This window comes from Pogona vitticeps, chromosome 2 (genome assembly GCF_051106095.1).
Source record: "Pogona vitticeps strain Pit_001003342236 chromosome 2, PviZW2.1, whole genome shotgun sequence".
In the NCBI taxonomy this organism is placed as follows: Eukaryota; Metazoa; Chordata; class Lepidosauria; order Squamata; family Agamidae; genus Pogona; species Pogona vitticeps.
Window position 1 is genome coordinate 153,618,955 of NC_135784.1, and position 26,521 is coordinate 153,645,475.

General features: G+C 40.0%; 1 protein-coding gene across 3 annotated transcripts in view; it reads right to left on the reverse strand.

Moving 5' to 3' along the window:
• Nucleotides 1-26,521, reverse strand: part of SCN8A (sodium voltage-gated channel alpha subunit 8) — a 116,269-nt gene that overhangs the window by 23,209 nt on the left and 66,539 nt on the right. For all 3 annotated transcript variants that reach the window (XM_078384414.1, XM_078384415.1, XM_078384416.1), the window contains 11 exons: nt 25,249-25,455; nt 22,624-22,911; nt 21,131-21,490; nt 18,628-18,763; nt 17,938-18,176; nt 16,469-16,642; nt 12,641-12,997; nt 10,071-10,541; nt 8,429-8,546; nt 6,802-6,956; nt 5,638-5,811 (listed from right to left, as the gene is read on the reverse strand). In XM_078384414.1, coding sequence (XP_078240540.1) covers nt 5,638-5,811; nt 6,802-6,956; nt 8,429-8,546; nt 10,071-10,541; nt 12,641-12,997; nt 16,469-16,642; nt 17,938-18,176; nt 18,628-18,763; nt 21,131-21,490; nt 22,624-22,911; nt 25,249-25,455 — 2,679 coding nt within the window. The remainder of the gene's footprint in view (nt 1-5,637; nt 5,812-6,801; nt 6,957-8,428; nt 8,547-10,070; nt 10,542-12,640; nt 12,998-16,468; nt 16,643-17,937; nt 18,177-18,627; nt 18,764-21,130; nt 21,491-22,623; nt 22,912-25,248; nt 25,456-26,521) is intronic.

Consider the following 26,521-nt stretch of genomic DNA (forward strand, 5'->3'; position numbering starts at 1 on the left):
ACACACTGCACAAGCTGCCTTAGTTTTGTCATTCAGGTGGGGAGCGGGCAGGGTCTAACATTTCCACTAGTGTGGCATCACACAAATTGGAGTGAGGAGGTGAATATCTGGGTTCCTCCCTCCTTTGCAAAGTCAACAATACAACTTCGAAAAGTGTTGCAGCATTTGTGTGGGACAAACCATCTAAATCTTTACTGAGATGATACTCTGCAGTTCAACAAGGTGATGAGTACTTCTGTTAGTGGTACGGTTTCTACTGCTGTGAATAACAAGACTGCTATCCAGTATGAGAAGCATATTATCTCCAGTGTCAAAACTACCTACTAAAATGGTTGGGCCTGAAGGCTGGTTCACAATAAAATCAGCAGGTATGGCACATGTGTCATGTATCCAGCTTGCATCCTCTGATGCAGGAGAACAGCACTTCTTTAAACTCTGTATGCACACTGTGGGCCAATCCATGCATTATTTATTTATTTATTTTATTTTATTTACAAGATTTTTTAGCCGTGCCATTACCAGTGGTCTTTGAGCGGCATACAACAATATTAAAACTTTAAAAACATTTAAACCATTAAAAATAGGCAATATTATAATAATAATATCCTATATTAAAAATAATCATTAAATATAAATATTAATAAATTCTGCTGCTCATATGGCCAGCTAAATAATACTATTAAATTAAAATGCTGGCTAAACAGAAAGGTCTTTGGCTGGTGCCAAAAAGCCAAAAGTGTTGGAGCCAGGCAGATCTCTATAGGGAGGGTGTTCCAAAGTGTGTGTGGGGGGCAACAGCCGAGAAGGCCCTATTTTGGGGATGGCATCTTCAGAAGGGCATCCTGGCCTGATCTTAGAGGACGGGCAGGCTCGTATAGAGGAAGGTAGCACTGTTGATGTCTTCATATGACCCCATTGCACTGGTAATACTGGAATACAGGGACTATGTGAGCTGAGCAGATGATGTGGCTACTTTTCTATCATAGCACTGTCAAGATTTTTCTTCTTCTTTTGCTGCCATGTGAAAGGGAAACCAGTCACCCACTTGTATCATGTGATCCTAGCATAAAGATGTGGGGCCCAGCGATACAGGTGTACTTTTAATGGAAACATGAAACAGCAAAGTGGCCAGACTGGAACCAATCTCAATTTTCCATGTTTCCTTCCCTTGTGTTTTGGGAGAACTAATGATTTATGTGAAATGTGCATGCTAATTTAAAAGACAGTGTCTCTGCAGAAAATAAAAATTCAATAAGCAAGGTATAGCTCACCAAAGAGAGTAACTTAAAATTTATTTTTTAAGAGAAGTCAAGCAGATGAGCATCTGATTTGCTCCTTGCTTTGGTGATACTAAAAGAAGGGAATTGAGGAACATGTAAGTAATGTTATACTTTATAATACTATGTTGGTTTAAGGACCTGGTTATTTATAAACGAAGAAGATGGTCTTCAGTTTACAAAAAGCAAGTGCTTACAGATGGTTTAAATATAGCAGAACATGGTGCAGAAAATAGTATTCGTACAATGAAGTTAAAAATTGCTTTTGTGTTTAAACTGCCTTTCATAATTTTATGTCAACAATATTTTGGACTATCAACATTAAATTGATGCAAGTTCAAACATATTAAGAAATGTCAGGTTCCATATACTAAATACTGATGCTGTACACAACACTTGAAAATAAATCCTACTGAACTCTATGGAGCTTTGGTCTGCACAGATAAGTACTGTATAAGATTTCACTGTTAACCAGTAGTGATTTGAATATGAGACTTTATGCTTAAACCCTTCTCACTGAAATAAGTGAGATGCAGGAAATATTTCACATTGGCTGACTCATGACTGCAAAGCTTAATGGAGATACATTTTTAACCATTTTGAATGTCTACCAATGTGAGGGCCAAAACCTTTCCAGCTTCAGAAGATCTAGATATTAACTTTCTTGTACCTTCCTTGTCATTTTTATTCTTGAGCAATGAATAACTGGTGCAAAGGAACATTGCCTATGCTCATTTTGTCATGGGTATTTCATGTTATTATTTTATGTCCTCATCTGCACATACAGGGAACTCCTCTCACCTCCTCTGCTTTGTGTACTCACAGAATTGTGTGCAGCTGCGTCCCTTGACTCCTAAACTGAATCCAAGGTTGTCTGAACCATTCATAGAGATGAAGAGAGTATCTGATGTTCTCTAGAGTTCTAGAAGCTTCTTCATTCTTAGTCTGAATGATAAGGTATGAATAGGAGCTCTAGAAAATTTCTTAAACTTGGTCTTAATGATAATGTGAGAATCTGAGATTCCTTGGGGCTCTAGAAAATTCCTCAGCTTTGTTCTTATTGTACAGGTGGGCATTTAAACAGCCCTTACAGGAAAATGCTCTGTTTTACCTGAGAGCAGACTTCAGAATCAACAAAACAAGGCATGTTTTAAAAACTGCCCCTCATTCAAAAACAGTGTGGAACATGATCTCAAGATAACCTTGACAAGCAGCACATTATTATGCATGCTTACTCAAAGGAAATCCTACTGACTCCAGTGGAGCTTGTTCCCTAACAAGTGTGTCCCAGAGTGCAGCCTGAGCAGTGTGCTAAAATAATACCATATCGCGCTGGCAGAAACTGGCTGTATACTTCCCTAAGGAATGGAATTAGCATTACATTAGTGGTTTGAATCTGCAGGTAATAAAAGTAATACAGGATTCAAATGTAAAAAAAAAAAATCTGGATATTTAAAGTTAAGGATACTTTTTGTAAACTAAACATAGGATGGGGAAATGCAGTTGTGCAACCCTTTCTCTCCACACAAAAACAGACATTAAACACTGATTATTAAAGAAAAGAAACCCAACTGAATAGAGGAGGAGTAGCACTAAATGCTCAAAATTTCACTCTTAACGTCTTGAACCTTAGCAGTAAAATCACAAGGATCAAATCTATCATTTACATGGAACTATAATCAGCTAGCTTTCAGCAGATTATTTCAGAAAAAATGTTCAGTAGATAGTTTTAACAGAAAAACTTGACTAATAATTATTTAAATATCTATTCACTCAGTTTTCTAAAAACCCCCAAAACAAATAGATAAAAACCCCAAAAATAGAACAATAGCAACAGAACATATTATTGCTCAGACAAAAGAGACACACAGATATATTTGACATATTTGGAAATCAATAGAGAACAATATGGCATAAACTGTACCCAAACCTCAGAAATTTCACTGATACATTGTTTTCTGCTTAGTAACTCACCTTCAACTAATATAGTCATTTTAGAGCTATTTCAAGACCTAATACTATTAACAGGTTTTACATGGATGAATTGTACTTCTTGACATTTCAATCTGCAAAACATCTAGTCTTTGCTCATGTCGTCTTTTTTCTTTTTTCTTTCTACTGCACACAATAGAATTAATTTAAAATGTTTGCTGTTAAAAACATTACTTCACCTTCAATTTTCCTCTTTTGCAAAGACCTGGTACTACCGCAGCTAGGGATGTGCACTATGAAATATTTATTTAATTTCAATTTTGGGGGGAGGGATATGTGTGCCTCTTTTGTTTTCATGGTTTTTTGTACAGCAGTCCTTTCATTTTACACAAAACAGACCACCTCTTTCAGGTAATTTCATTTCAATTTTTTCCCCTTGATTTGTGTTTTGTGGCATTAATCAAAAAAAAAAAAAAAACCTCCTAAAGAAGCTGTAAGAACTCATCCACAAAAGCAGAGTTCAGGTGACAATCAATGAACACTAAAAGCAGGCAGTAGTAAATGGGAAAGAAAAATCACCATTAGAACAAGAAATGTCCCAAGCTGTGCCTAACCAACAACAATCACCATTCACACAGACCAGTGGCACTCATGGACTATCTCTCTTCCCATATACTCCTAGCAAAAGTCAATCTGAATCCTCCTCCACTAAAATACAAGCTTGGTAAATTAACAAAATAACAATTTAAAAAAATCAGACGAACAGGGAAAGTATATTCGCGAAGGCTTTCACGGCCAGGATCTAATGGTTGTTCTGGGTTTTTCGGGCTCTTTGGCTGTGTTCTGAAGGCTGTTCTTCCTAATGTTTCGCCAATCTCTATGGCCAGCATCTTCAGAGGACAGCATCTTCAGAGCACAGGTTGCTGTCCTCTGAAGATGCCGGCCACAGAGACTGGCGAAACGTTAGGAAGAACAACCTTCAGAACACGGCCAAAGAGCCCGAAAAACCCAGAACAACCAAACAGGGAAAGCACCACAAAGAGAAGAGGGAAATGAGCAAAACAAAAATAAACAAAACCAAAAAAAACCCTCAACCCTCTTCAAGCAGAGCCCCTACTCCCAAAAACCAAGAAAAAAAGCAAGCAAGCAAGCAAGCAAATAAAATCAAAAGATACAATCAAAGCCCACACTGCAAATCAAAATTCCCAGAATATGGGGTGGTATTTGCCCCCCTACAAACTGAAGACTTCCCTTCTTTGATCCAGCAAGCAGCAGCAGGTAGACCAGACAGGAGGAAGAAATAATCAAAGAATGTAAAGAATCCGGGGCAGCGCGGCGGGAAGCCACAAAGAAACCAGGGGGAAAAATGCAGAAAAGGATGCACACTGGCAAATACAATTTATTTAGCAGCAATAGCAAATAATAATACAAAGAAATGGGCAGAACTTCCTCAAAAATCAAGGGAAGAAAAGGCAAGGATCTAAAAAGGAGGCATAGAGAGAGGGTGGCAGGCAGCAGAATCCAAGATAGAGAGCACAGGGAGCTTGCATATGCACAAAGGACAACTGAAGCGAAGGGAGAGCACTCCTCACGAGGTTCCAGCCAATACAGCCCCTTTCACAGATTCAAACTTCCTGCTCCTTCCAGGACATTCTGACTGGCTGCTGATAGCAGCCCTTGTAAAACTCAAATGATAAGTTTCTTGGGTGATTTAACAGACAAAGCATGAAAGTTAAATAAAAGAGGGAAGCATGAAGGAAACATTCATGTTTTGTGTATCTGCTTTTCATTAACATGAATCATTCCTGTTAGAGGGTCTCTTTTGGTAACAGATGAAAGAACATGAAAAAGAAGCACTTTTTGCCTTTACTGTACATTCGTTTTGTTTCAATACAAAAGGCCCATCCTTAACTGCAGTATTGACCAGTTTTGTCAGAAAGAACAGTGTTATTACAAGAATTACTTAAGTGGGAAAATCAACAACCTTTTAACATGAAATTTGTATTTGCATTTGTTTGTGTGTGTGTTCTTAAATGATCTTTCCCCTCTGCACTGTGGAATAGCACAGGGGTAATGAATATAATCTTTTGTCTGGTCAGTAGAAGCTGGGTTTCCTTGCCATGCTACTGTTTATTAGTTTACTGCTTCTCTGCTCTTTCTCAATTTCAATCAACATTTAGATGCCACCAATGAAAAGGGAGACCTGAAAGTGAAGCTTGGGAAAATCTTCAATTCCCTATCTTTCTCCACTGTGAAGTGCTAGAGAAGAGGATGTATTTTGATAATTTCCATAGGGTGGTTTGTCTTGATGGCCAGATATAGAGTACTACAGGAGCAATATCAATAAGCTTCATTTATTTCAGACAGAAGAATAACCCCAGGCACCTAGAAGATTTTGTACTGTATGAAGAAACAAAGTGATACCTACTGCTACAATGAGGAAATCTAGCCAACACCAGGCATTAGTGAAGAACTTCACAAATCCATAGGCACACCATTTCAACAACATTTCCAGGATAAAGATGTAAGTGAAGACTTTGTCAGCATATTCCAGGACAGTCCGAATGGTCTTTCTCTGTTCAATGTAAATATCCTCAAAGGCCTAAGTAATAAGAAGGAAATAATAATTATTAAGTCTGATCAGCCAGTAGAATAGGCTGAAAATGAAAATCGAGTCCAAAGAGTTGTAGAAAGCTTTCATGGAATACATGCTCACTAAGCACCCTGTTCACATATTTATATGCAAGTTGCTAATTCCTCAACTCTTGGTTAATAAGTTGACATCTTGTAGAGGCGCAGATACTGCTTTCATGTGGTTAGAATCCATACTGTTCTGGTGATCTCTGTCTATAGGAGGGAACCATATGAAATGTAAGTGTTCTTTCTCATGCCAATATTGCCCTAATCTTTAGGAATGAAGTGGGGTTATATTGGCCCCTGGAAAGATTATGACATCTGTCTAATCCACATGGCTCCTTCAGATGGACATTTCTCTGTGTGTTCCAGGTACACACTGGTGTGTCTCATGTTGTTGTGGTCATGCAGGAATTGACCATTAAGACTGTTTACTGCACTGATGTATTGCATCTGAAGCAAGGTGAAATGACAAGAGAATTTGGCTTGTGGCATTTGGAGTTTCAATAGCTCTTCAACACATGCAAGTCATCACTTTTAACTGTGGCCACTTAACAATGAATGTGCTTGTGTCAGCAGAGCAGATGGCAGGAAGCCATTCTTATGATGGAGTCTCTACTATCACACATTTGTAAAAGAAAATACCAAGATCTTTTTAACTTGGCCTTCTTTCTTTGCAAAGGTCAGTAGGGTATTATTTGTGGACTTTGCAAAATGATTCAAAGGGGGCACCTCACCCCATCCTCTCTTGGGATTCAGTATCATCTTGGTAAAGGGGTAATTTTATTGGGGCCAATACATGAGGACAGGAGTGATCCCCATAGTTCCAATCTAGACTCACTCTGCACCTGTTATTTAGCTTTAAAATCCCCCAGACCCATGAAATGCCTTCACACATTGCATATATTGTTGAGACTTGCTCTGTGGCAAGACCCAGAGAAATTAAAGTCTTGCTTACCAAAGCTCCACTGCTCAGTAAGATCATGAAGATAATGAATGTCTCAAACCAGTTATGCTCCACAATGAGAAAGCAAGTTTTCCGCAGATTCCACCAAGATTTGCCCAGACCATCTTCAATACTAACTTGGCAGCATTTGAACTTTTGCACACAGCCTACAGGTAAAAAGTTAGAATAAGCTTCCTGAGAGAGGCAACATCTATTAAAACATTTGCCACAAAACCAAGCCAAACCAACAAACACACAATGTCTGTAAGACATTATTCTACCATTTTTTTGTCCCAAACGGTCAAATTAATATAGAACATTTCTCTCCTACATATTTTTCCCTCCCCGGCTGGGTAACCCTATGGAGTGATATATATTTTTTCACAGGCAAGTATCAAACATCAAGCGCTGAAACCCTTATGAACCTCTGCCTACCAAGTTCCACCAGGCCTCCTGCCTTTGCTGCTGCATGAGCAGAGACTGTGCAAATCACCAATTTAAACAAACAGGGGCTCTGTTATCACAAGGAGTAATAGATACGTACCTCCTTACACAAGCTCCAAAAATTGCTGAAACACTTGATCAATGGATCACTGTTAGAGATGTGCCTGAACCATGGTGTGGTGCTTTGGCACAGTTCATTGGATAAGGCCTACAGGTGTTGTGCAGGTGACCTGGATTACCCACCCGCCTCCTTCCATGGGTGCCCACTCTGAGGAGGAGGTGAGGCAGGGAAGTCCATGGTGCTGACTCTTAGTAGGTGCCTGTGAGAGGAGGTGGTGTGGGTAGTCTGGGGTGCTCATGCAACACCTGTGGGCCTGACCTGCCAAACTGTGCAAAAATGTCAAACTGCGGATTGTGCCCATCTGTAAACACTATGCGAGTGGCTCAGTTGAATGGGATCTGGCAATTTTATTACTCTGCCAGGGGCACAGGAGTTTGAAACAGAAATACAAGTTGCTGTAGTAAAATGTGCTAAAGTTACAAGATGCATCACCTGTCCTTAATAAATGGATTCAACGTCCTTAACAAGAAATTCTGCAGTGTCAGCTATGTTTCTTCAAAAATAACATTACAATTTTTAAAAATATACAGTGGTGCCTCGCTTAACGAGCGCCTCACTGAGCGATGAAATCGCTTAACGAGGCGCTCTGGGCCATCGCTGGAGCATTCGCTCAGCGATGGCCCCTATGGGGATTTTTTGCTTTGCGATATTCGCTAAGCGATTCGCTTAGCGAATATCGCATAACGAAGCAGGGGAGAACAGCTGATCGGCGGTTCCAAAATGGCCACCGGAAGGTCCGCGCTGCATTTTCGTGCCCTGCCCTCGCTTACCGAGGGCGCGAAAATGGCGGCGCTATGACAGAACCTCGCTTAACTGTGAGTTTTCAAACCATAGGAACGCATTGAACAAAGTTCAATGCGTTTCTATGGCTTTTTAAATTCCGTTTAGCGATGTTTTGCTATAGCGAAGGTTAATCCGGAACAGATTAACCTCGCTATGCGAGGCACCACTGTATATGTAAAATGTATATTTGTATGGCATCAAGCCTAGGAGATGGACACACTCCAAAGTTCAAGAGGAAGGAAAGTGGTCTGCAAATTAAGAACCCCAACATAAAAGTGTACTGAAGATTACCTTCTGTAAAACATGCATCTGGATCCAGATATTCTTCCGGCGCTTCCACAGGAACCTCTTCTGCCTCTGGCTTTATATCAATGGTGCTGCCTTCGGATGAACTAGTATCATCCAGTTTCTTTAAAAACAGCAATAAAGAACAACCAAAACTATCACAAACACAGATATTGTAAATTAGAAAACACCTTTTAGAAGCCTTCTAAGCTTCTAAAACACAATCAACAGAGCACAAATAATCCTCCAACAAAACAGGAGAGAAGGGAGTTTCACTTTAAAGCATAGAAAACTTTATGTTGCTCACCGATTTCAGAGATAAGCATGCATTCTGGTACAGTATCAATTATAATAAGCACTGCAAAGGATGCCTCCTATATCTGATCACTGGTGCTGCATTACAAGCACTTCTGTCACAACTATGGCAACATCTTGTGATTGGATAGACAACGATGGCAGAACCAATGGCAACAATTAGGGAGGCCAGAGCTGGACAAGGGTGGATCCCCGTTCCTGCTCTTTAGATATTGTTATTTGGTATGGACCATCCATATTTCCAGCCAAATCAGGTATATAAGAATTCTGCAGTAAATCTTCCACTTTGAAGCTGTTGCCATGGGTGTGCATGAAACAACTGTAAAAGATGCATCCAGGTGGAAGGGGTATATTTATGTAGTCCTTAAACAGAAGATATATCAGAAATTAAACTGATAAAAACAGATTAAATCTCATTACAGAATGTTTGAGCCAAAAGTCTGAGAAGCAAAAGGGTATAATCTACCTCCGACATCTTGATTAACATCATCCCCACATCACAAAGCTGGACAGTGCCAACAGTAGATGGCGCTGGGGGCTTTTGATTTTAAAAATCAGCTGGCAAGGGAGATAGGTGAATGCCTCTCTTTCTGCATTATTTTCCTAGTCACATTTACTGTCATCTGTGCCTGTTTAGCTGTTTAGTAGCAAAAAAGATGGTGCTGGGAGATATCCCATCATGGATCTCCTAGAGTGTGTGAAGTCTCATTCTTATTTGTTCTCCATACTCTGTGACTGTTATTACAAACAACCACATCACCCTATGTAGTAGGTATACAAGCTCAAGGAACAAATCTATTGGCTTAAAAAACAGATAATAGTTAACAGCAGTGGAATCACTTGGTTCAAGCTCAACACACTACTATAATAATCATAATTAATGGTCTTAAAACCACCCTTGTTTTGCAATTATCTTGAATACATCTAAATATCTTAGAGTGGGCCTTTAAATCTTACAAAGAATCTTCTACCCTTCTGCCTCATGAATTATCACACGAGGCAGAGTGTGGCTTCTTAACTGGTTCCCTCAGTAAATGTGTGACCACCATTTGATCAAAGCTATAGGAGTCCTCAGATGACTCCATATACACATGGCCTGCAGGGTCAAGGAAAAAGAGGCCAGGCTTCCTTCCTGCCACTCTCATGCTGTACTTTCCATAAACATCCTCTTCTGATGTCTATGCATTCAAACTGGCATCTGGCTTGCAAGTTTGCAGAGTGCTGGCGAGGGAAGGTTGTTTGAAACTGCATGAGCTCTTTCATAGTCCCTGTCAAAAAAAAAATCTATGGTATGAGAAAGTGGTCTAGGAGAAAGCATGGATCCCCCCCATACCTCTTTGCTACCATCGGGGTCAGTATCACTGCTGAAATCCTCTGTGTTGAGGTTCTCAAAGTCTGATTCTCCAACAGCTATTGGGACACGGACAGTGAGGTTTGGGTTATTGATAAAAGACATGTGGTCTTCATCAATGATGTACTTTTCCACACTGCTGCCGATGCCACTGGTGGTCCCATTGCCATTCTTCTGATAATCAATCTCCCGATTAATATCAGCCCCCATGTGGTTGGCAATGCAATTCATTTTCTTGTCATACAACTCATCCAATGGCTTCACTTCATCTGCCTCCCTCTGCTTAAAATGGGCCTGCACAAACTCATGCGCTTTAATCTTCACCCAGGCGATGCCCTTCTTGATTCGGATGACAGAGATCTGCAGGTTGTTCATCTCTCCATCATCATCTGTTGCTGCAAGGTTGTCAGCACTGAAGGAGCTCAGCAACAAGGCCAAGAATAGGTTCAGGACCTGAAGAAATAGAATAGGCAGATGAAGCCATGATTCCCAACACCTCCTGTTTAGTGAATTGGTAATGTCTTCGTCAAAGTGTCACCCCTCCACCTGGGAACACCGGTGGCAGAGATGAGACAGAAAGGCTCATTCAAGTGACTTGGAGACCAAATGCAAGATGATTCCTCCCTGCCAAGAAACACTCCCCTTCAGGAGCACTATTCATTCTACCTGACTATTATAACTATGCAACATTAGACAAAAATCAGATTACTTGGACTGCTTATTGTCCTCTTCCTTCCCCACCCACCACTCCTTTTGTATGATCCCTCTGCAAGATGGTAGGATATTTATTTCAGTTGTAAACTGTCTTGAGTAAGCAGAAAGGTGGTGTACATAAACACAGAAAATAAAACAGTAAAAAAGCAAGCCTACCTAAGTCCTTTCTCAATTTCTCATTCTTCTGCTTAAAAGCTAAGCCCCTCTGACTACAGAGGAGAGCTGTGGGGTTTTTCAGTTAATTTGCCCCCATCAGAAAGCAAATTTTTTGCATGTTTTCTGTTCTTAGCAATATAGTTATGGGGTGCTGATTAAAGAAAAGAAAACAAATTCTTTTCTGAACTGAGATCAGCTATAAAATATTATAGCAAAAATAATTTGTTTGATTTATAGCAGGAAGAAAATATAATGGGTCTGAGGAAGTGGATTGTAACACAGAAATAAATACAGAAATAAATCTGTCGGTCTCCAAGATACAACTACCTGTTCTTTTCATTTTGCCATACACGCTTAAATAGACGAACATGACTACCTTGTTAAAAAATACAACATTATCACTATCCCACTGCAGTTAGCAAAGAGAGTTTAATTCCCGTCTTTTATACAGTATATAAAAGACGGGAATATATAGATTCCCGACTTTTATATACTATATAAAACTATATTTTATATATTTTATATATATCATCCCCCTTGAAAGGAAATCAAGATTTTATTTAGCTACTGCATTATTAAATCTTACTTATTTAACCAGCAGTAAAGCAGGTTGAATTTGAATAATTTATTTTTAGGCAGTTTATAATTTGCTACATTTATCACACATAGTAAAAATAAGAACATAGTGTGGCCTTTTTGCTCTCAAGAACAGCTGATTCCATGCATCTACACTAGCCTTTTATGGAAAAATAAAAATGGCAAATATCGATTCAAGGGAAAAATATATCGAAAATTATGGAGAGCTAGCCAGAAGAAATAACATGTAAAATATTTCAGCAGTATGCTTTTACTACAACTGTGGGGGCAAGATGGGTAGTATGTGCAAAGTTTAGGAGAAAATTACAATGTGAACAGCAATAAAAATGCTGATAAGTTTTTCTTTTTTAAAAAATAAAACATTAAATTACCCTATGGAATGATGGAGTCTTCTTTTATAATGTCTTGACAATGATGATGTAAATTTTGCAAATTTTACAAATTATGTAAATTTTGCAAATTTTGCAAAATTGGTGAGCTCTTGCAAAATGTCCTTTAGGGGAAGATTGGATATTTTTTGATGTTTTGTTGTCACTTTAAAACTTCCAAAACCAAAGCATTAAAAGGGGTTGCTTTACTAGTTAGTTGCAACTTATGCTATCAGTAACGTGCTTATTTTTTTTTTAAATAGGGAAACAAAAATGACTTTTCTGTGTAATGTTTTCAGGTTTTGACAATGCCATTGGTCTTGGTTCAGAGGCAGTAAGCCTCTGAGTAGGAGTCATGAAGAATGAACGAAAAAGGGAGGGGACTGCTGGTCATGGGCTTCTGCGAGACAACTGGCGTTATGTTGATAGGAACCAGATGATCTTCTGGTCTGATCCAAGAGGTTGATTATTTTTACTTTATAGGTCACAGCACTGCATTGGCACAGCACACATTCTACCTCATTCTGACTAGTTCTTTGTCCATGGGCAACCCTGAAGGTTGGGCCTTAAAGCATCCAAACAAGCAAATCTTAGCAATCTTAGCGGCACAGCCTGAAACATAAACAGTGAATTCTTTTTCACTGTAACACTGTTTTCACTGTGTGACAAGACAGCTATTCATTTCCCACTCAGAAGCAATCAGGGATATTTACTGACCACCAAATTTCCAATGACCATCACCATCATGAAGACAATAAGGCACATTGCCTGTCCCGCCACTTCCATACAGTCCCACATGGTTTCAATCCATTCCCCACACAGTACACGGAAGACGATAAGGAAAGAGTGGAAGAAGTCGTTCATGTGCCATCGTGGAAGCTCACAGTCGGGGTTGATCTTGCAGACACATTCTTTGTAGCTCTTCCCAAATAGCTGCATTCCCACCACAGCAAATATGAACACGATGATGGCCAGCACCAAGGTCAGGTTCCCCAAGGCACCCACTGAGTTACCAATGATTTTTATCAACATGTTTAGAGTTGGCCATGATTTTGCCAGCTTGAAGACTCTCAACTTGATTATGGTGAAGTAGAGAAAGAGAGAAAAGAGAGAAAATATTGCTTTAAAGAAGAAAGCAAGAGAAGAAATCAGTAGAGTGATGTTTATGGGCAAAGGTTGGGAAATTTTCAACCTGAAAGTCACGTTCTGCAACTGCTGTCACTAACAGATGCCTACGAAATGCATAAAAACCTATTCCATGTGAGCTAAACAAAGACAACAACTAATTTTAGGAGACAATCGAGCTTTCCCACCACAGCATTTTTCACTTACTTTTGCATTTTTTACTTAATGTATATTATTTCTTGATGTTAATCCTCATTTGGGAGGCCCAGTCAAATACAAAGAACTAACATACATTTGTGACTTAAAGATATGTTTCTGAAGTCCTGCTTAGAGCTTGTAAGCAACTAATAACAACAGGTATCTGCAACTGTTTTGTTTTTGGTAACAAGAGTGTAAGTAAATTACTGTACATTTAGAAAGCTATGTCAGAAGTAGTTATTGTTGGCCTGGCATCCTCCAAGCTTCACCTCTTAGCATCTATCCAGCCCAGATGACCACAAGGGACATTTGAGAGTAGAAAAGCCAGCGATTGTGTCTTCCTTTAGATCACTGGTTCTTAACCTTGGGTTACTCAGGAGTTTTGGACTGCAACTCCCAGAAGCCTTCACCACCAACTGTGCTGGTTGGGGTTTCTGGGAGTTGCAGTTCAAAAGCATCCGAGTAACAAAGGTTAAGAACCACTGCTTTAGAAGACTCTCTCATCTATACTTTCTGCTTAGACCATGGTCTGGTGGTTCATCCTGGTTCAGTGCAGTGCCCAGAGGTGGGGCAGGAAAGTCCGTAACACTGCCTTTGAGTGGGCAATTGCCAGAGGAGGCGGAGGAGGGAAGGACGCTGGTGGTGGTGAATGAGCAATTGCCCAGAGGAGGCAGGGAGCGTACGACACCCATGGAACACCCTGCGCGGGTGCCGCACCAAACCAGGCTGAACTGTTGAACCGCAGTTTGTGCCCATCTCTGTTCCTGCTGCATTTATTGACTGATATTTTAAGGGTCTGTCGATCAGTTTTGCTTTCTTCTTTTCATGCTTCTCTAAGGAACAGAGCTGTTGCTGCTTCTCTCCCCTGTGCCCTTCATGGCATATGTCTTTCTACTGAGAACTGGGATTTAGAGTTTTCTATCCTGAATGCAACTCTCTTAATAAAGGTTAGTTGTTTTTTTAACAGCCTCTGTCTCCTTTATTGTGAGACTAATAGCCCATGTCTCTTTGCAGTGTTTATTCTGTTGATAAGAAGAACGTTAATAGTTATTTTTCCTCTCATATGGTCAAACATCATGGCAAGCGGTTAAACTGCAGTACTGCCATCAAGCCTCTGCTCATGGCCTGAGTTTAATACTGACAGTTGAGGTGACTCAGCATTCCACCCTTCCAAGTTCAACAAACGGAATACCCAACTTGCCTCGGTACAAAGTGTTCTTTGCATAATTATACTGCAAACCACCCAGAGCAGTATGGGGCAGTAAATAACTCAAAGCAACAACAAACACAACATCATCTTGTGAAAATTCACAACAAAACCACTTTTTGATGTAAAAAATAATTTTTTAAAAGCTACTTTCAAATGTTTCTTTAAAAGGGCATTTTAGGGCATTTTTGCTGACATTTAGACAGGATTTTTCAAGTTTTATGCTATTCTCTTATCAGTCCTAAGTAGCAAGAAATGCACTGCTTTGTTTCAGCTTTTATATGTTTATAAGTATTCTCCAGGTTCTGTATCATAACTGGCCACTAAAAAGGAACTAGAGATTCCCCCCCCCCCCGTATTTTTCCTCAGATGCTTAAAATGGTGGCAGAGACTATTAATAACACACAATTTATATGCTGCCCACTCTACCTCTGGGTAGAGTTGGGGGCATATAAATTAAATAAATAAAAATAAATAAAATAAAATAAATAAATAATGACTTTTATGGATGGAGCAACTGAAGACAGTAACACCGTTCTTCTTGTCTAAAAGTCATGAGTAACAGAAGTTCATTTAAAAAATAACATTCTGATCTCTGGTTCTGCTGATATCATTAAGATCAGGACCTTGACAGTGTTGGCACCATTTTTGTGGAACTCACTCTGAATGGCATACCTTTGGCTAACTTTCAAATGGGTTTTGAAGAGCCATTTATCCCTAGGACAATTTAACTAAGAGAATATACTGAATTTTTAAATGACTTTTAAAAATTGGTTATACTGCAATTGGTTATACTGTTTTAAACTGACAGTTTTATAATTGCCTTTTCCTAACTGTTTAAATTAATTCTACATGAGTATGGAGTTGATCTGTTGTATGCTTAACTGCTGTTTTAATATGCTTATATTCCAATGGAGTTGTATTCATTTTTTAAAATACGAACTGCCTTGAGATGCCTTGGCCCTAAATAGTGCCCTATAAATATTTAAAACAAACAAATATCTTTGTGTGCACGGGGATGGATCGGCTATTCCACTGAATTATCAAATGCTAGAAAATAATGCAAGTTCATAGCTAAGAAATACTTTCTACGTTAATTTTATTTAACTGCCTTGTTTAAGGATATTTTGATACTCTGAATAAAACATAAAACATTTTATGAGCAAAGACACTTAATTGTGCCTGCTTTTAAGAAGAGAAGTCCATGATTTTAGTTTTTTTTAAATTAATGGAGGTTTTACTGTGGAAAGGAGATTCCATAGAATGGAGTCCTGACAATAAGTGTATGAGGTGGAGGAGAACATCTACTGTACAAAGTCTAAACTCTCCAGCATTCATTTCACTGTCTCTGTCTGTCACATTAACATCTTGGATTCTATCCAGTGGTGTCCTTCTGATGACAGAGTGCTCTTTGATTTACCTGCGGCTTCCATTAGCAAATTAGTGAGGGAGGTGGTTTCTGCCACTTCCCATCTCCCATGCAGTTCCCCAAAATGTATTCCAGAGTGTAAGGAGGCCCCCCTAAACAGACCCTCCTCCTTGACCATTGAGAGAAGGCACAATGGTCAAGATGAGAAACTGGCAAATATTGCCTCCTTCTCCAGTCTGCTGACGAAAGTCTACACTGGATCAAAGAGACTCCCATCAGCTAAGGGATGCGGTTGGATATAATTCTTTATTTGCCTTTCTGGATATTTTTTTTTTCTGGTGGCACTGATGCAGTTAAAAAAAAAGAGAGTGAAGTTCCAACTTTTCATAATCTGGCTGGACTGATATTTTGAGGTATTTTGAAGGAGTGTAAATAGAGTTTGGAAAAGGATAAGAACCATCTCTTCAATACTAAAACAAATAGCACTTCATATTACTTTAGGCTACTTAGGACAGAGTAATTATACTTCCTATGGGGTGTTATGACACATTCCAATATACAGTATGGCCCAACAGACGTATATAAAGAATTGTGTAACATGTGCAATACAGGAAATTGTAAAAGGTAATGAATAAAAGAGAAATACCAGTCGGAAAGATCGCAGCACTGAAAGCCCTTCCACATCTGCTAGCATAAGCTCCATTAAACTGAGAGAGACAATAAATCCATCAAAAATGTTCCACCCTTCTTGGAAATAATAGTAGGGATCCATTGCTATGAGTTTTAGGAACATTTCAGCAGCAAATATTCCAGTGAAAACCTAAAATGAAAAAAGGCAACATAAATATTTAAAATTCTCTTTCAATTTGGACTGAATTATGATCACTTCCAAAGGGCCTGGGAGTAAGAATAGGTTATATTATATGAATAATTGGGAAAAAGAGGCAATCTTTTTTTTCTGTAAGTAGAGGTTACATTTTCACTGAATTCTCTCACATATATGAGTCTCAGCACCAGGAAAAAAATGGGAAGCAATGCCACCTAGATACCATAAACACATAACAATGGACTCAAGTTACAGGAAGCCAGATTTAGGTTGAATATTAAGAGAAACATCTTAACTGTTAGAGCAGTACGACAATGAAACCAATTATTGCGGAAGGTGGTGAGCGCTCCAACGCTAGGGTTATTCAAGAGAAAATTGGGCAACAATCTGTCAGATCTACTTTGATTTGGATTCCTGCATTAAGCAGGGAGTTGCATTTGATGGCCTTATAGGCCCGTTCCAACTCAGTTGTTCTATGATAAAAACCTTGATACTCTTAGATAGTACTGGCAATCCTGTATTAAAAACGACTGGAGATAATTTAAATAATTGTTTTATTAAGGTGAACAAAGTAGTAATCAGTCACATACGTAGGATACCATTAATATACTGATTTTAGGAACAAACTATATATTACATAGAAGATGCCATTAGAAGTGGGAATTTCTTAACTGCTCAAATTGTTTTATTGCATGCCAGAACTTTTTATGATTCTTGCAATTTGCAGAGTAGCTAGCTTCATTTTGTGATTCATGTTCTGAATTGTTCAGACACAAATGTCTGCCAAAATCACATCCCTGGAATATTAAAGTCATCATCATAATCATCGTCATCTTAGAATTGCAGAGCTGGAAGAGACCCCTATGGATCAATGTCAGTTAGAATGATGCATAACATATAGTTTGGCCTCAGTATTTGAAGAAATCTTTCATTGTTCACCAGTCAATGAGAACCTTCTAAAGCAGGGGTCCCTAACCCCCTGTCCACGGCCCGGTGCCGGTCCGTGGCCTGGGCCGGACTGGTCCGTAGAGACAGATCTCCCACCCCCCACATGCACCCCCACCCGCACAGCCCCTTTGCGCATGTGTGAGCCCGTGCAAGCACCCCTGCCCCTTCACACATGCATATGAGTGCGCATGCACCCATGCGAGCACCCCCACCACTTCGCGCATGCGTGCGAGTGCAGGGGGGGTGCCCCGCCTTCCCCACACATGGACCCTGTCCTCCGCCAACCGGTCCACAGTGACAAAAAGGTTGGGGACCACTGTTCCAAAAGAGGTTCTGCTTACCAGATTTCCTACAGCCAAGACATGCTCAAACTGTGGGGTCATGGGATGATGTTCCATTGCCATGAACAGAGTATTCAAAACAATACAGATAGTAATGGCTAAATCCACAAAGGGGTCCATGACAATCAGGTTGACAATCTCTTTCAACTTCAACCAGTATGGATGGCATTCCCAAATGAGAAAGATGTTGGCAAATTTGTACCAGCAAGGGGGACATTTTCTTTGGGATTCTTCCAGTTCTACAGGAAAGCAACAAAATAAGAAAGAGAGTAATATTATTAAATTTATGGTTTTTCCATTAAAGATTCAAAGCTACATAGTAAAAATAAGGTTTTGAGTACACCGCTGCATTTGTGGAAACAACAAACAGGATTTTGGCCACTGAAGATAATATTTTGGAAACATGAGAGAAGACAAAACATATAGGCAGAGCTATGGAATGGAATTTCAACCAATATATTTTAAATATTGCATGTGTTACATTTTCATCTTGACCTTCCTCCAAGAAAGGAACATTGGGTGGAAAGAAAAGGATCAATATTGGAGATTACTTATTAAGAGTTAGAAACTGTAGGGTATTGTGCCTGTACTTTTTAAGTTTGAGAAAAGAAAAGTGGAATACTACCTCATAATGGGAAATCTCTTGCATGAATGAAAACAGGATCACAGGTTGCTAGAAATTACACATACCTTCTACAAGAGTATTTGTTATGACTGTCATTATACTGTTCGTTCGATCTTTTCTTCCATAGGATGCATTCAGCTGGTCCATTGATACTAAGAGTGACCCAGTAGCTTTCTTTTTGATTTCGACATCAGTGGTACCCTAAAAAATCCACAATATCCCATTAATACAGTTTAAAAAATGTATATACAAGGAAACTGAATAAGCTTTTAGCTATAAAATAAAGGTTAAATTTATTTTTGGTACTACATCCCAGCTTGATCACTGTGATGCACTCTATGTGGCGTTGCCACTGGAAAGTGCTTGGAAACTTTAGTGGCCGAAAACGCTGCAGCGAGATTGTTAACTGGTGCTGGCTACAGGGGCTCCACTGGCTGTTGATCCATTTCCAGGCACAATTCAAAGTGCTGGTTTTAACCTCTAAAGCCTTAAATACTTGGGTCCAAGCTATCTCAAAAAATAGTTCAGTATCTCCCTTATGAGCCTGCCTGGTTGTTAAGATCATCAGGGGAGGCCTTTCTCTCAGTCCCACCATCCTCACAGGCGTGTTTGGTGGGGACACAGGAGAGGACCTTCCTTGTTGTTGCTTCCAGACTCTGGAACTCCTTCCCACAGGAGGCCAGGTTGGCCCCATCTTTGCTGTCCTTCCGCAAACAGGTGAAGACCTTTCTCTACAGGCAGGCTTTTCCTTTTTGACTAACAAAGTATTGTTCAAAACAGATTTTGTGACAGAGCACAAAAGAGCTTCCAGGTAATTGATATCACATAACATAGAGATGTATCTTAAGTCTTCTTCCATGCAGGCATCATGCTACAGTACAGTTAATGAATAATACTTCCATGCTGTTAGAAGTCTAAATTCTGAAAGAGCACTGACATGCTAACTAGAAAAAAGTAGTAGTGATTAAAGCTGGAAGAAACTAGGAAGGATTTCAAACATTCTTAAGGGACTGGGAGGAAGGAGTGGGCAGAGTAATTTCAACAATTAAAATGAAGTAAGATGTATTTTGAGTTTTGTTTTGAAAAAAAGGACTTGGAATTTATAAATATAGGAACATCACTTTCTTGTGCATTCCATGCAAAGCTTTTCTTCCTAAATACTCATTGGCTGAAATCCTGCTGTGGAGTAGGCATAACTTCTGGAAGTGAACTGCCAGAAGTTAAGAAATCTCCACAGGCATTATTTAAAGCACATTGAGTTGAACGACTCAGGATGCAACAGAACATGTCTGTGGACATTTCTTAGCTGATGGCAATGTGTTTCCCATTTGTGGAATTGCGCAACAGGATTTCACTCATAAAAGAGTAACCTAATTTGGTCCTAGTGGGGACAAGTGTGTTTAGGGTTAGTAGCAATAGTTCTAGCTCAAAGATAATTCTGTATCTATAGGGTACTTTCAGTTCTGGCTATAGTTCTCACTTAGGCAGCAAAGTTGCATTGGATATGTGCCACTTCAGATTGTAGTTCCAGGAGGGGGAGGGTTCTGTTTATATGTGGAAGCTAAACTCCCACTACTATTCTAATCACATCTGCAGCTCCACCCATGCCTTTCCTGAACTGAAAAGAAAACAAAGGTCATCAGGAGACACCCCATGTGTGCTTCCAATAATACACGCTTCATCTGTCAAGGGGAGGCAGACATTGCCGTTGTCTGCTCTCCTGCGCTGTTCCACAATGCCTTCCGGCCAGCACTGATACAAACTCTCCATTTGGAAGCACCTAAAGAGTCTTCCATATCAAGCTGAATCTCACTTGACTAGCAGTAGAGCAACAAGGATTTGCTCCATTTAAACAACTCCCCTTCCATAGAAAAAACTAGCAATCTCCATCTCTTCCACAGGACTCAGTTGTATTTATTTGCATATGTGAGACCTGCAGTCTGAAGTGATAAAGACCAGTCACAAATCTATCACTTCTGGGAGAAGAACATTTCTTTCTTATTGCACTGAAAATTCCTAAGTGACTTCCTTAAAGAGTTTCATTTTACATTAGATCTTCTCTCTATCCAGTTTCTTAAGCTATAGAGAAGCTCCTTAAAAAAGAAAGATACTAATCAACTAAGGAAGATTTATACACAATCCTACTTCTATGGGCAGGATTAGGAAATTAGTTTATCCCATTCACACTCAGAGGATTCTGTAAATAATCTGAAATATCTGGAAGATTTGATTTAACAAATCACCCATCACTATTCTTTCTGGGTTTTTTTTCTTTTTTAAGATCCAAGCCATTTTTTCCTTAGATACCAGAAGAGAGAAGAGCAAAAGAAGATTGTCAGTAGGTTAATTCATCAAAGAAGGGGGGAAGTGAATAAAATTAAAAGCAAAGCAGTTTGGGGAGTAGGCTCAGATTACCACATCCGTAGCTAGACAAACCAACGTTCATTCCATCAGGGATCCATTTGGCGGCATACAGGAAAGCAGAAAGAAGGGCAGACCGCCATGCCTAGACTATCTACTCATTGACTTTCTTACACTGTCATCGGTAGCTGCCTTATCTATTTTCACCTCAGGCAGAAGCCGTCCGCTGGGGATGTTGGAGGCTGGACCACCAATTAGGGAAACAACCCCGTTGCAGTCGACAGTGCTGTTTCGCTTCACATTCCGCCGGAGGCTCGGGAAGATGCGAGATGATCGGCTCCCTTGACTGTACCCACTGTAACCGCTGTAGCTGCTCTTCCGTTCATGGCCCCGGATAGGGATGAAGAGGGAGTCTCTTCGGCCCTCGCTCTCCTCCACAGTGCTATGCTCATCATCTGCAAATTCATTTTCTGAACCTGGGTCACGGAAACCTCTCTTGAAGCTAAAGATGCTGCTTTTACTGTTGTGGCGGGAAAGGTATGGAGATCCTGGTATGCTGAGCAGTGACTGGAAGAGAAAGCAAGCGAGCGAGCACATAGAAGGGGGAAAAAAGATGCAAGAGAGATAAGAAGTGATAAAACATTGTCAACAACAACAACAGCAGCAGCAAAAAAAGATGTTTCTCTCAGTCACAGTTAACTAAAGAACAAGTCCACTAGGGCAACAGTTGGGACAATACCTCTTACAATATTTCCTGATGGGTTCCAAATAAAATCCTATGCAGCACACCAGCACTATATACAGTATATGGATATATGCCCATATATAGACATACACATATGTCATTGTATATAACTTTAAAAAATAAACATCTACTGAGACAGGGAAGCCATGGTGCAGGACTTTAGAAGCAAAGAAGGATGTAGAGTATGTGTATGTACATACATATGTATGAACACAGGCCCCTTTAGTGTCCCATACGTGCTTTGTCCATATTGATCACCTTGTCAGCCTTACTCTGATTATAAAACATGCTGTGAAAATTTCTCTCTCTTTTTTTTGGAAGCCATTATTTCTTTTAAGAGCTACACGGGCACTTGAGAGCAATGACTTCTTAAAACAAAGAAACAACTGTACACATCTCCACTTGGTTGCTTTTCAGTACCCAAGCGTGAGCAACAGAGTAATGAAGAAAAGTGATGTTCACTTCAGCACCCAGATCCACTGAAATGCTCTGCAGTGCACAACACCAGTTATTTCCAGTCAAAGCCTTTGACGTAGAAGCTAATTAAACAGACCATTGCTTCTGTATTTTGAAAGGACTGAGGTGCGTTGAAAGAGGTGTTCAGATTAAGCACAGACAACACGTTATAGGCCTGTGGCATCATTTGAACTCCACTTCAAAGCAAACCTGCCTCTTGGGAGCAAAAGTTACAATTTGGCATTTTAAATGACATCTTCCCTCTCCCCAGCTATGTTGCTTCCACAGGGAAGGGACAGCAGAGCTAGGGATGGGTGGCTCATGGCAGCTAGCTTTTACTGGACTTAGTCCAGCATACAAAATGTCCAAAAATGTTAAACACTGTTACCGGGAACAGTGAAAAAAAGATGAGAATTCATGCAACCTTTTTCTCTAGCATCCCCAACCCAATACAAGGTTGGGAAATGTAGATTCCAGTGGCAGGGGCTGAAAGTATTACCTGGTTCATGATGGAAAGTTTCCTCCCTAATCTGTTGTCTGGCAATCGGAAGACCTTCCTCCTCATGCCATCTTCAGATTCTGACTTAAACACTTTCTCTGCGTCTCCCTTTTCTTCTCCTTCTGACAGCTCCTTCTGCTTCCGCTTCTTCCTTCTGTTCCGTCTCTCTTTGGCACTCTTGGAGCTGAGCTTCGAGACCTCAGAGGAGCTCTGGGTCATTTTCCCTCCGCCCTCCTCTTCCACAGCATCTTCAGAGACTGTCCCTGCAGAGGTGGCCATGGCTGCAGCCTGCATTGAGAGCAAAGGGGAAGAGACAAAACTCTTACATTGCAGTGCTTTGTGCCAGTTCTGTACAACAAAACATGGAGAAGCAACAGAGTTCAAACCCATTCCTTTCATTGTCAGCAACCTGGGGCTGTGGGTTGGGAGAGGAAGTCTTTAATCACTGAAAATCACCTCCACCTATTGGCTGTAACTTTCCTTCTCCCATCCCATAGCCCCCACTGGTTCTCAATGATGAAAAAGATTATACAGGACTCATGAGGGTCTCAGGACAGAAGTAGGAAAAGCTTCCAAAAAAATAATCCTGGTTAGTGACATCATCAACCTTACATGACACAGCTTAACGTGAACAGCCTATATTGCTTTCTTTCTCAATCTTTATGCCAAAACCTGCTAAATCATTTGGAAAATAGAAGACTCAAGGGAGATTAGGGGGAAATATGATGTTTATAAAGGGTTAATCATTATTAATGTTGCATATTTTAACTTCATCTGATATTTTAATCAAAGCTGTTTTACATCACACTTCTCATTTTTCTCTGTGTTGTATTTTGTCTTCAATTCCCTGATTTCCCTTTGATTTCTTGTGTACTATGCCTTCATTTCATGGATCTCATTCCCTGTTTATCTGCTGCAATTTGAATAATCTTCAGATTAACATATTACAGTTCAGATAATCTCTGGTTAAATCCTTGCCTGCTGGGGCAAATAGTGAAACTCATTTTCAGCACTAGCAAGCTTTTTGAAATTCTCGGTGAAGAATGAGGGTAGCAATTCTCTCCCTGTGTCTGAATCCTTGGTCGTCATCTAGTTGGCCTCACTAAAGAACTATAGGTTTGCCCCTTGGATTATGGCCATCTAACCAGCAGATATCTTGTTTTTCATTGAAGTCCATGGCTTTATTGATCCCCACACTTATCTTGCACTCTTGGTAAGTAGTAGCATAATACAACTCCTCCCAGCCAGAAAACAGGAACTCATCAGGTTCACAATCTGAACCAGTGCACCCCATCCAGTTGTATGGCAAATGGGTGAGGTGCACTGTCAAAAGTTTGAAACCATGTTTTCATGGAAGCCTCTAACTTTGAATCTTCTTTGGAACCGAGCTTTGTCTCTCTGCACATGACGATTGCTAGTGGCTGTTTTTGAGAATTAAATGCTTCCCCTTCTTATCCCATGGCTCCTACAGTGTCTGTGTGATGAAAGAGATTATTCAGGATTATTCAAATAGAAGTAGGGAATGCACAGTTTCTGAAAACTACCCGGTGGCATCCGCCCAGGTCATGAATATCAATGTGTTATCTACATGGACCAATGAGAGTGCTGGAGAGGAAGAATCACGAGATATAAGAGTCTCTGAAGGTGGGAGGAGAGAGTTAGATTGGAGATTGGGAGATTAGAAGATTGGTGATTTTGGAGTTTGGAATGGAGAGAGGGGGTTGGTGGTTGAGAGTAGATGAAGTAGGATGTTTTGTTAAGAGTTAATGATATTGATTGTACCTTCATCACCTGTAATAATAAACAATTTCTATTTGGTTCTTTTTAAAATGACACATTGTCTGGACCTCTGTGATTAATAATAAACAATGTTGATACAACTGGTGGCAGTGACACTACATGTAGGTTGTGCTCTTCGATTGGTGAAACAACCAAGGGACAGTCAGGAACGTGACATCTCCCCTGAGGATGCCATCATCAACCCTCTGCAGAAGTACTTTACTAAATGAAAACTTTTGCCACAACATTTCATGTTTACTCTCTAAATCTATTTTGTGAATTACTAGTTTGAAAGGAAATTATCTGAGGAAAAATTAATTTAAACTATTAGCCAAATTTTTTGATATTGTCAGTACGGGATAAATGCCAAAGTACTATCAGAGGCTAATAGGTATTGCTGAATCATTATGATGTATCTTTATGTTTTCTTCTTTCATATTGATTAAATTCTGCATTACAGACATGTTAACTATTCATTCTGTTGTTCCCCACAGATCAACAATATCTAGACCACAAACAAGCCACCAAAATAAATAAATAAACAAATAAATAAATAAAGGAAAGAAAAGAAAACACAAAACACCAAATAGGTTGCCTCCTGTAAAGTCATTTCCCCAGGCTTGTGGCTTATGGAGCCAGGGGAAAAAAAATCTGCTAATCTCTAAATACTGTACTGTGACTGATCTATGAATAAAGTGCTTTCAAATTTTCTAATTGGTATCTGTGAAGATAGTGGTATATTTTATAACAATGTATATTTTTAAGATTACATATGTTTCCTAGGCGGAGCAAAAAAGAAAAGCACACATAGAATCCATACGTTCAAATAAAGGGGAGTCACTTAACCTGGGCTTCTTCCTGTTGCTTCTTCAACTGTTCCAACATGGCCTTGAACTCTGCCTCCTTCTGCTCTGCCTCTTCCAGTGTGGCCTGGTTTTGTTCTTCATACGCCATGGCCACCACAGCCAAAATCAAGTTCACCAGGTAGAATGACCCAACGAAAATAACCAGGACAAAAAAGATCATGTAGGTTTTTCCTGCCGCTCGTAAGGTCTATGGGGAAAGAAAGACTATTGTGAAGCTTGCTGACTGCACCCCTGTGGGGCAATGCCTATTACACTCTGATTATTTATTACAGACATATATCTGGTGTCACAGACAGCTCACTTGAGCAGTTTGGCTTCTCTTCCTATTTTACTGAGTCTTGTGAGCTTCAATGACAAATTCTTCCTTTGGGCTTTATATCACACAGTTATTAAGTTACTTTATACTTACGTATGATTTCTCCGCTCAAGGTAGGGAGGAGGCCCTTGAGAGATGACTGACAAGTACTCTACTGTACTCTACCATATGAACATTAATTTTCTTAACTAGTAAAAAAGGTTGCTCTTTCTAACATTTGTTCTTCTGAGTGATCTTCTGCATATCCACATCAACAGATCTGCACCTGCATAGAGATATGTCCTTCAGCTCCTCAAGACTGAGAGCGATTCACTGTTAATCCCCTCCCAGCTGCCTAGCACATGCGCCAGTACTTTTCTCCTCAGTTTATGAATTTTGGACGACCCAGCTGCCATTGTAGGTGCTGAAGAGGGGAGGATGATGGCTCATGTCAATCCATAGAAGACCACTCAGGGAACAAACAATACAAAAAAGTAGCCCGTTTTTCCTTTGTTGTGGTCTCCATGCATTTGTACAAATGGGTAAAGGCTAGCGATTTTACCACCAGCACAAAGTGTACCCAGCAGGCAGAAAAGTATCTGCAATAACTGCAGCACAGCCGAAAGAGCTGCCTTTCTGAAGGAAGTATCCCTCCAGCTTCTGGTGCCTAAATGAAGCTGCAATATAAAAGCTGATGGTTGTGACCATGTCAAAATTCTGCAAAACCCCGGTAAGGGAGTCACTCATTCTCTCTCTCTCTCTCTCTCTCTTTCTCTCTCTCTCTCACACACACACACACACACACACACACACACACACACACACACACACACACAACACACACACACACACACACACACACACACACACACACACACACACACACACACACACACAAAAGATGGGCATGGCTCTCATGCAAGGGTTCCCAGGGTTGTTAAGAAGTCTACTGGCCAGT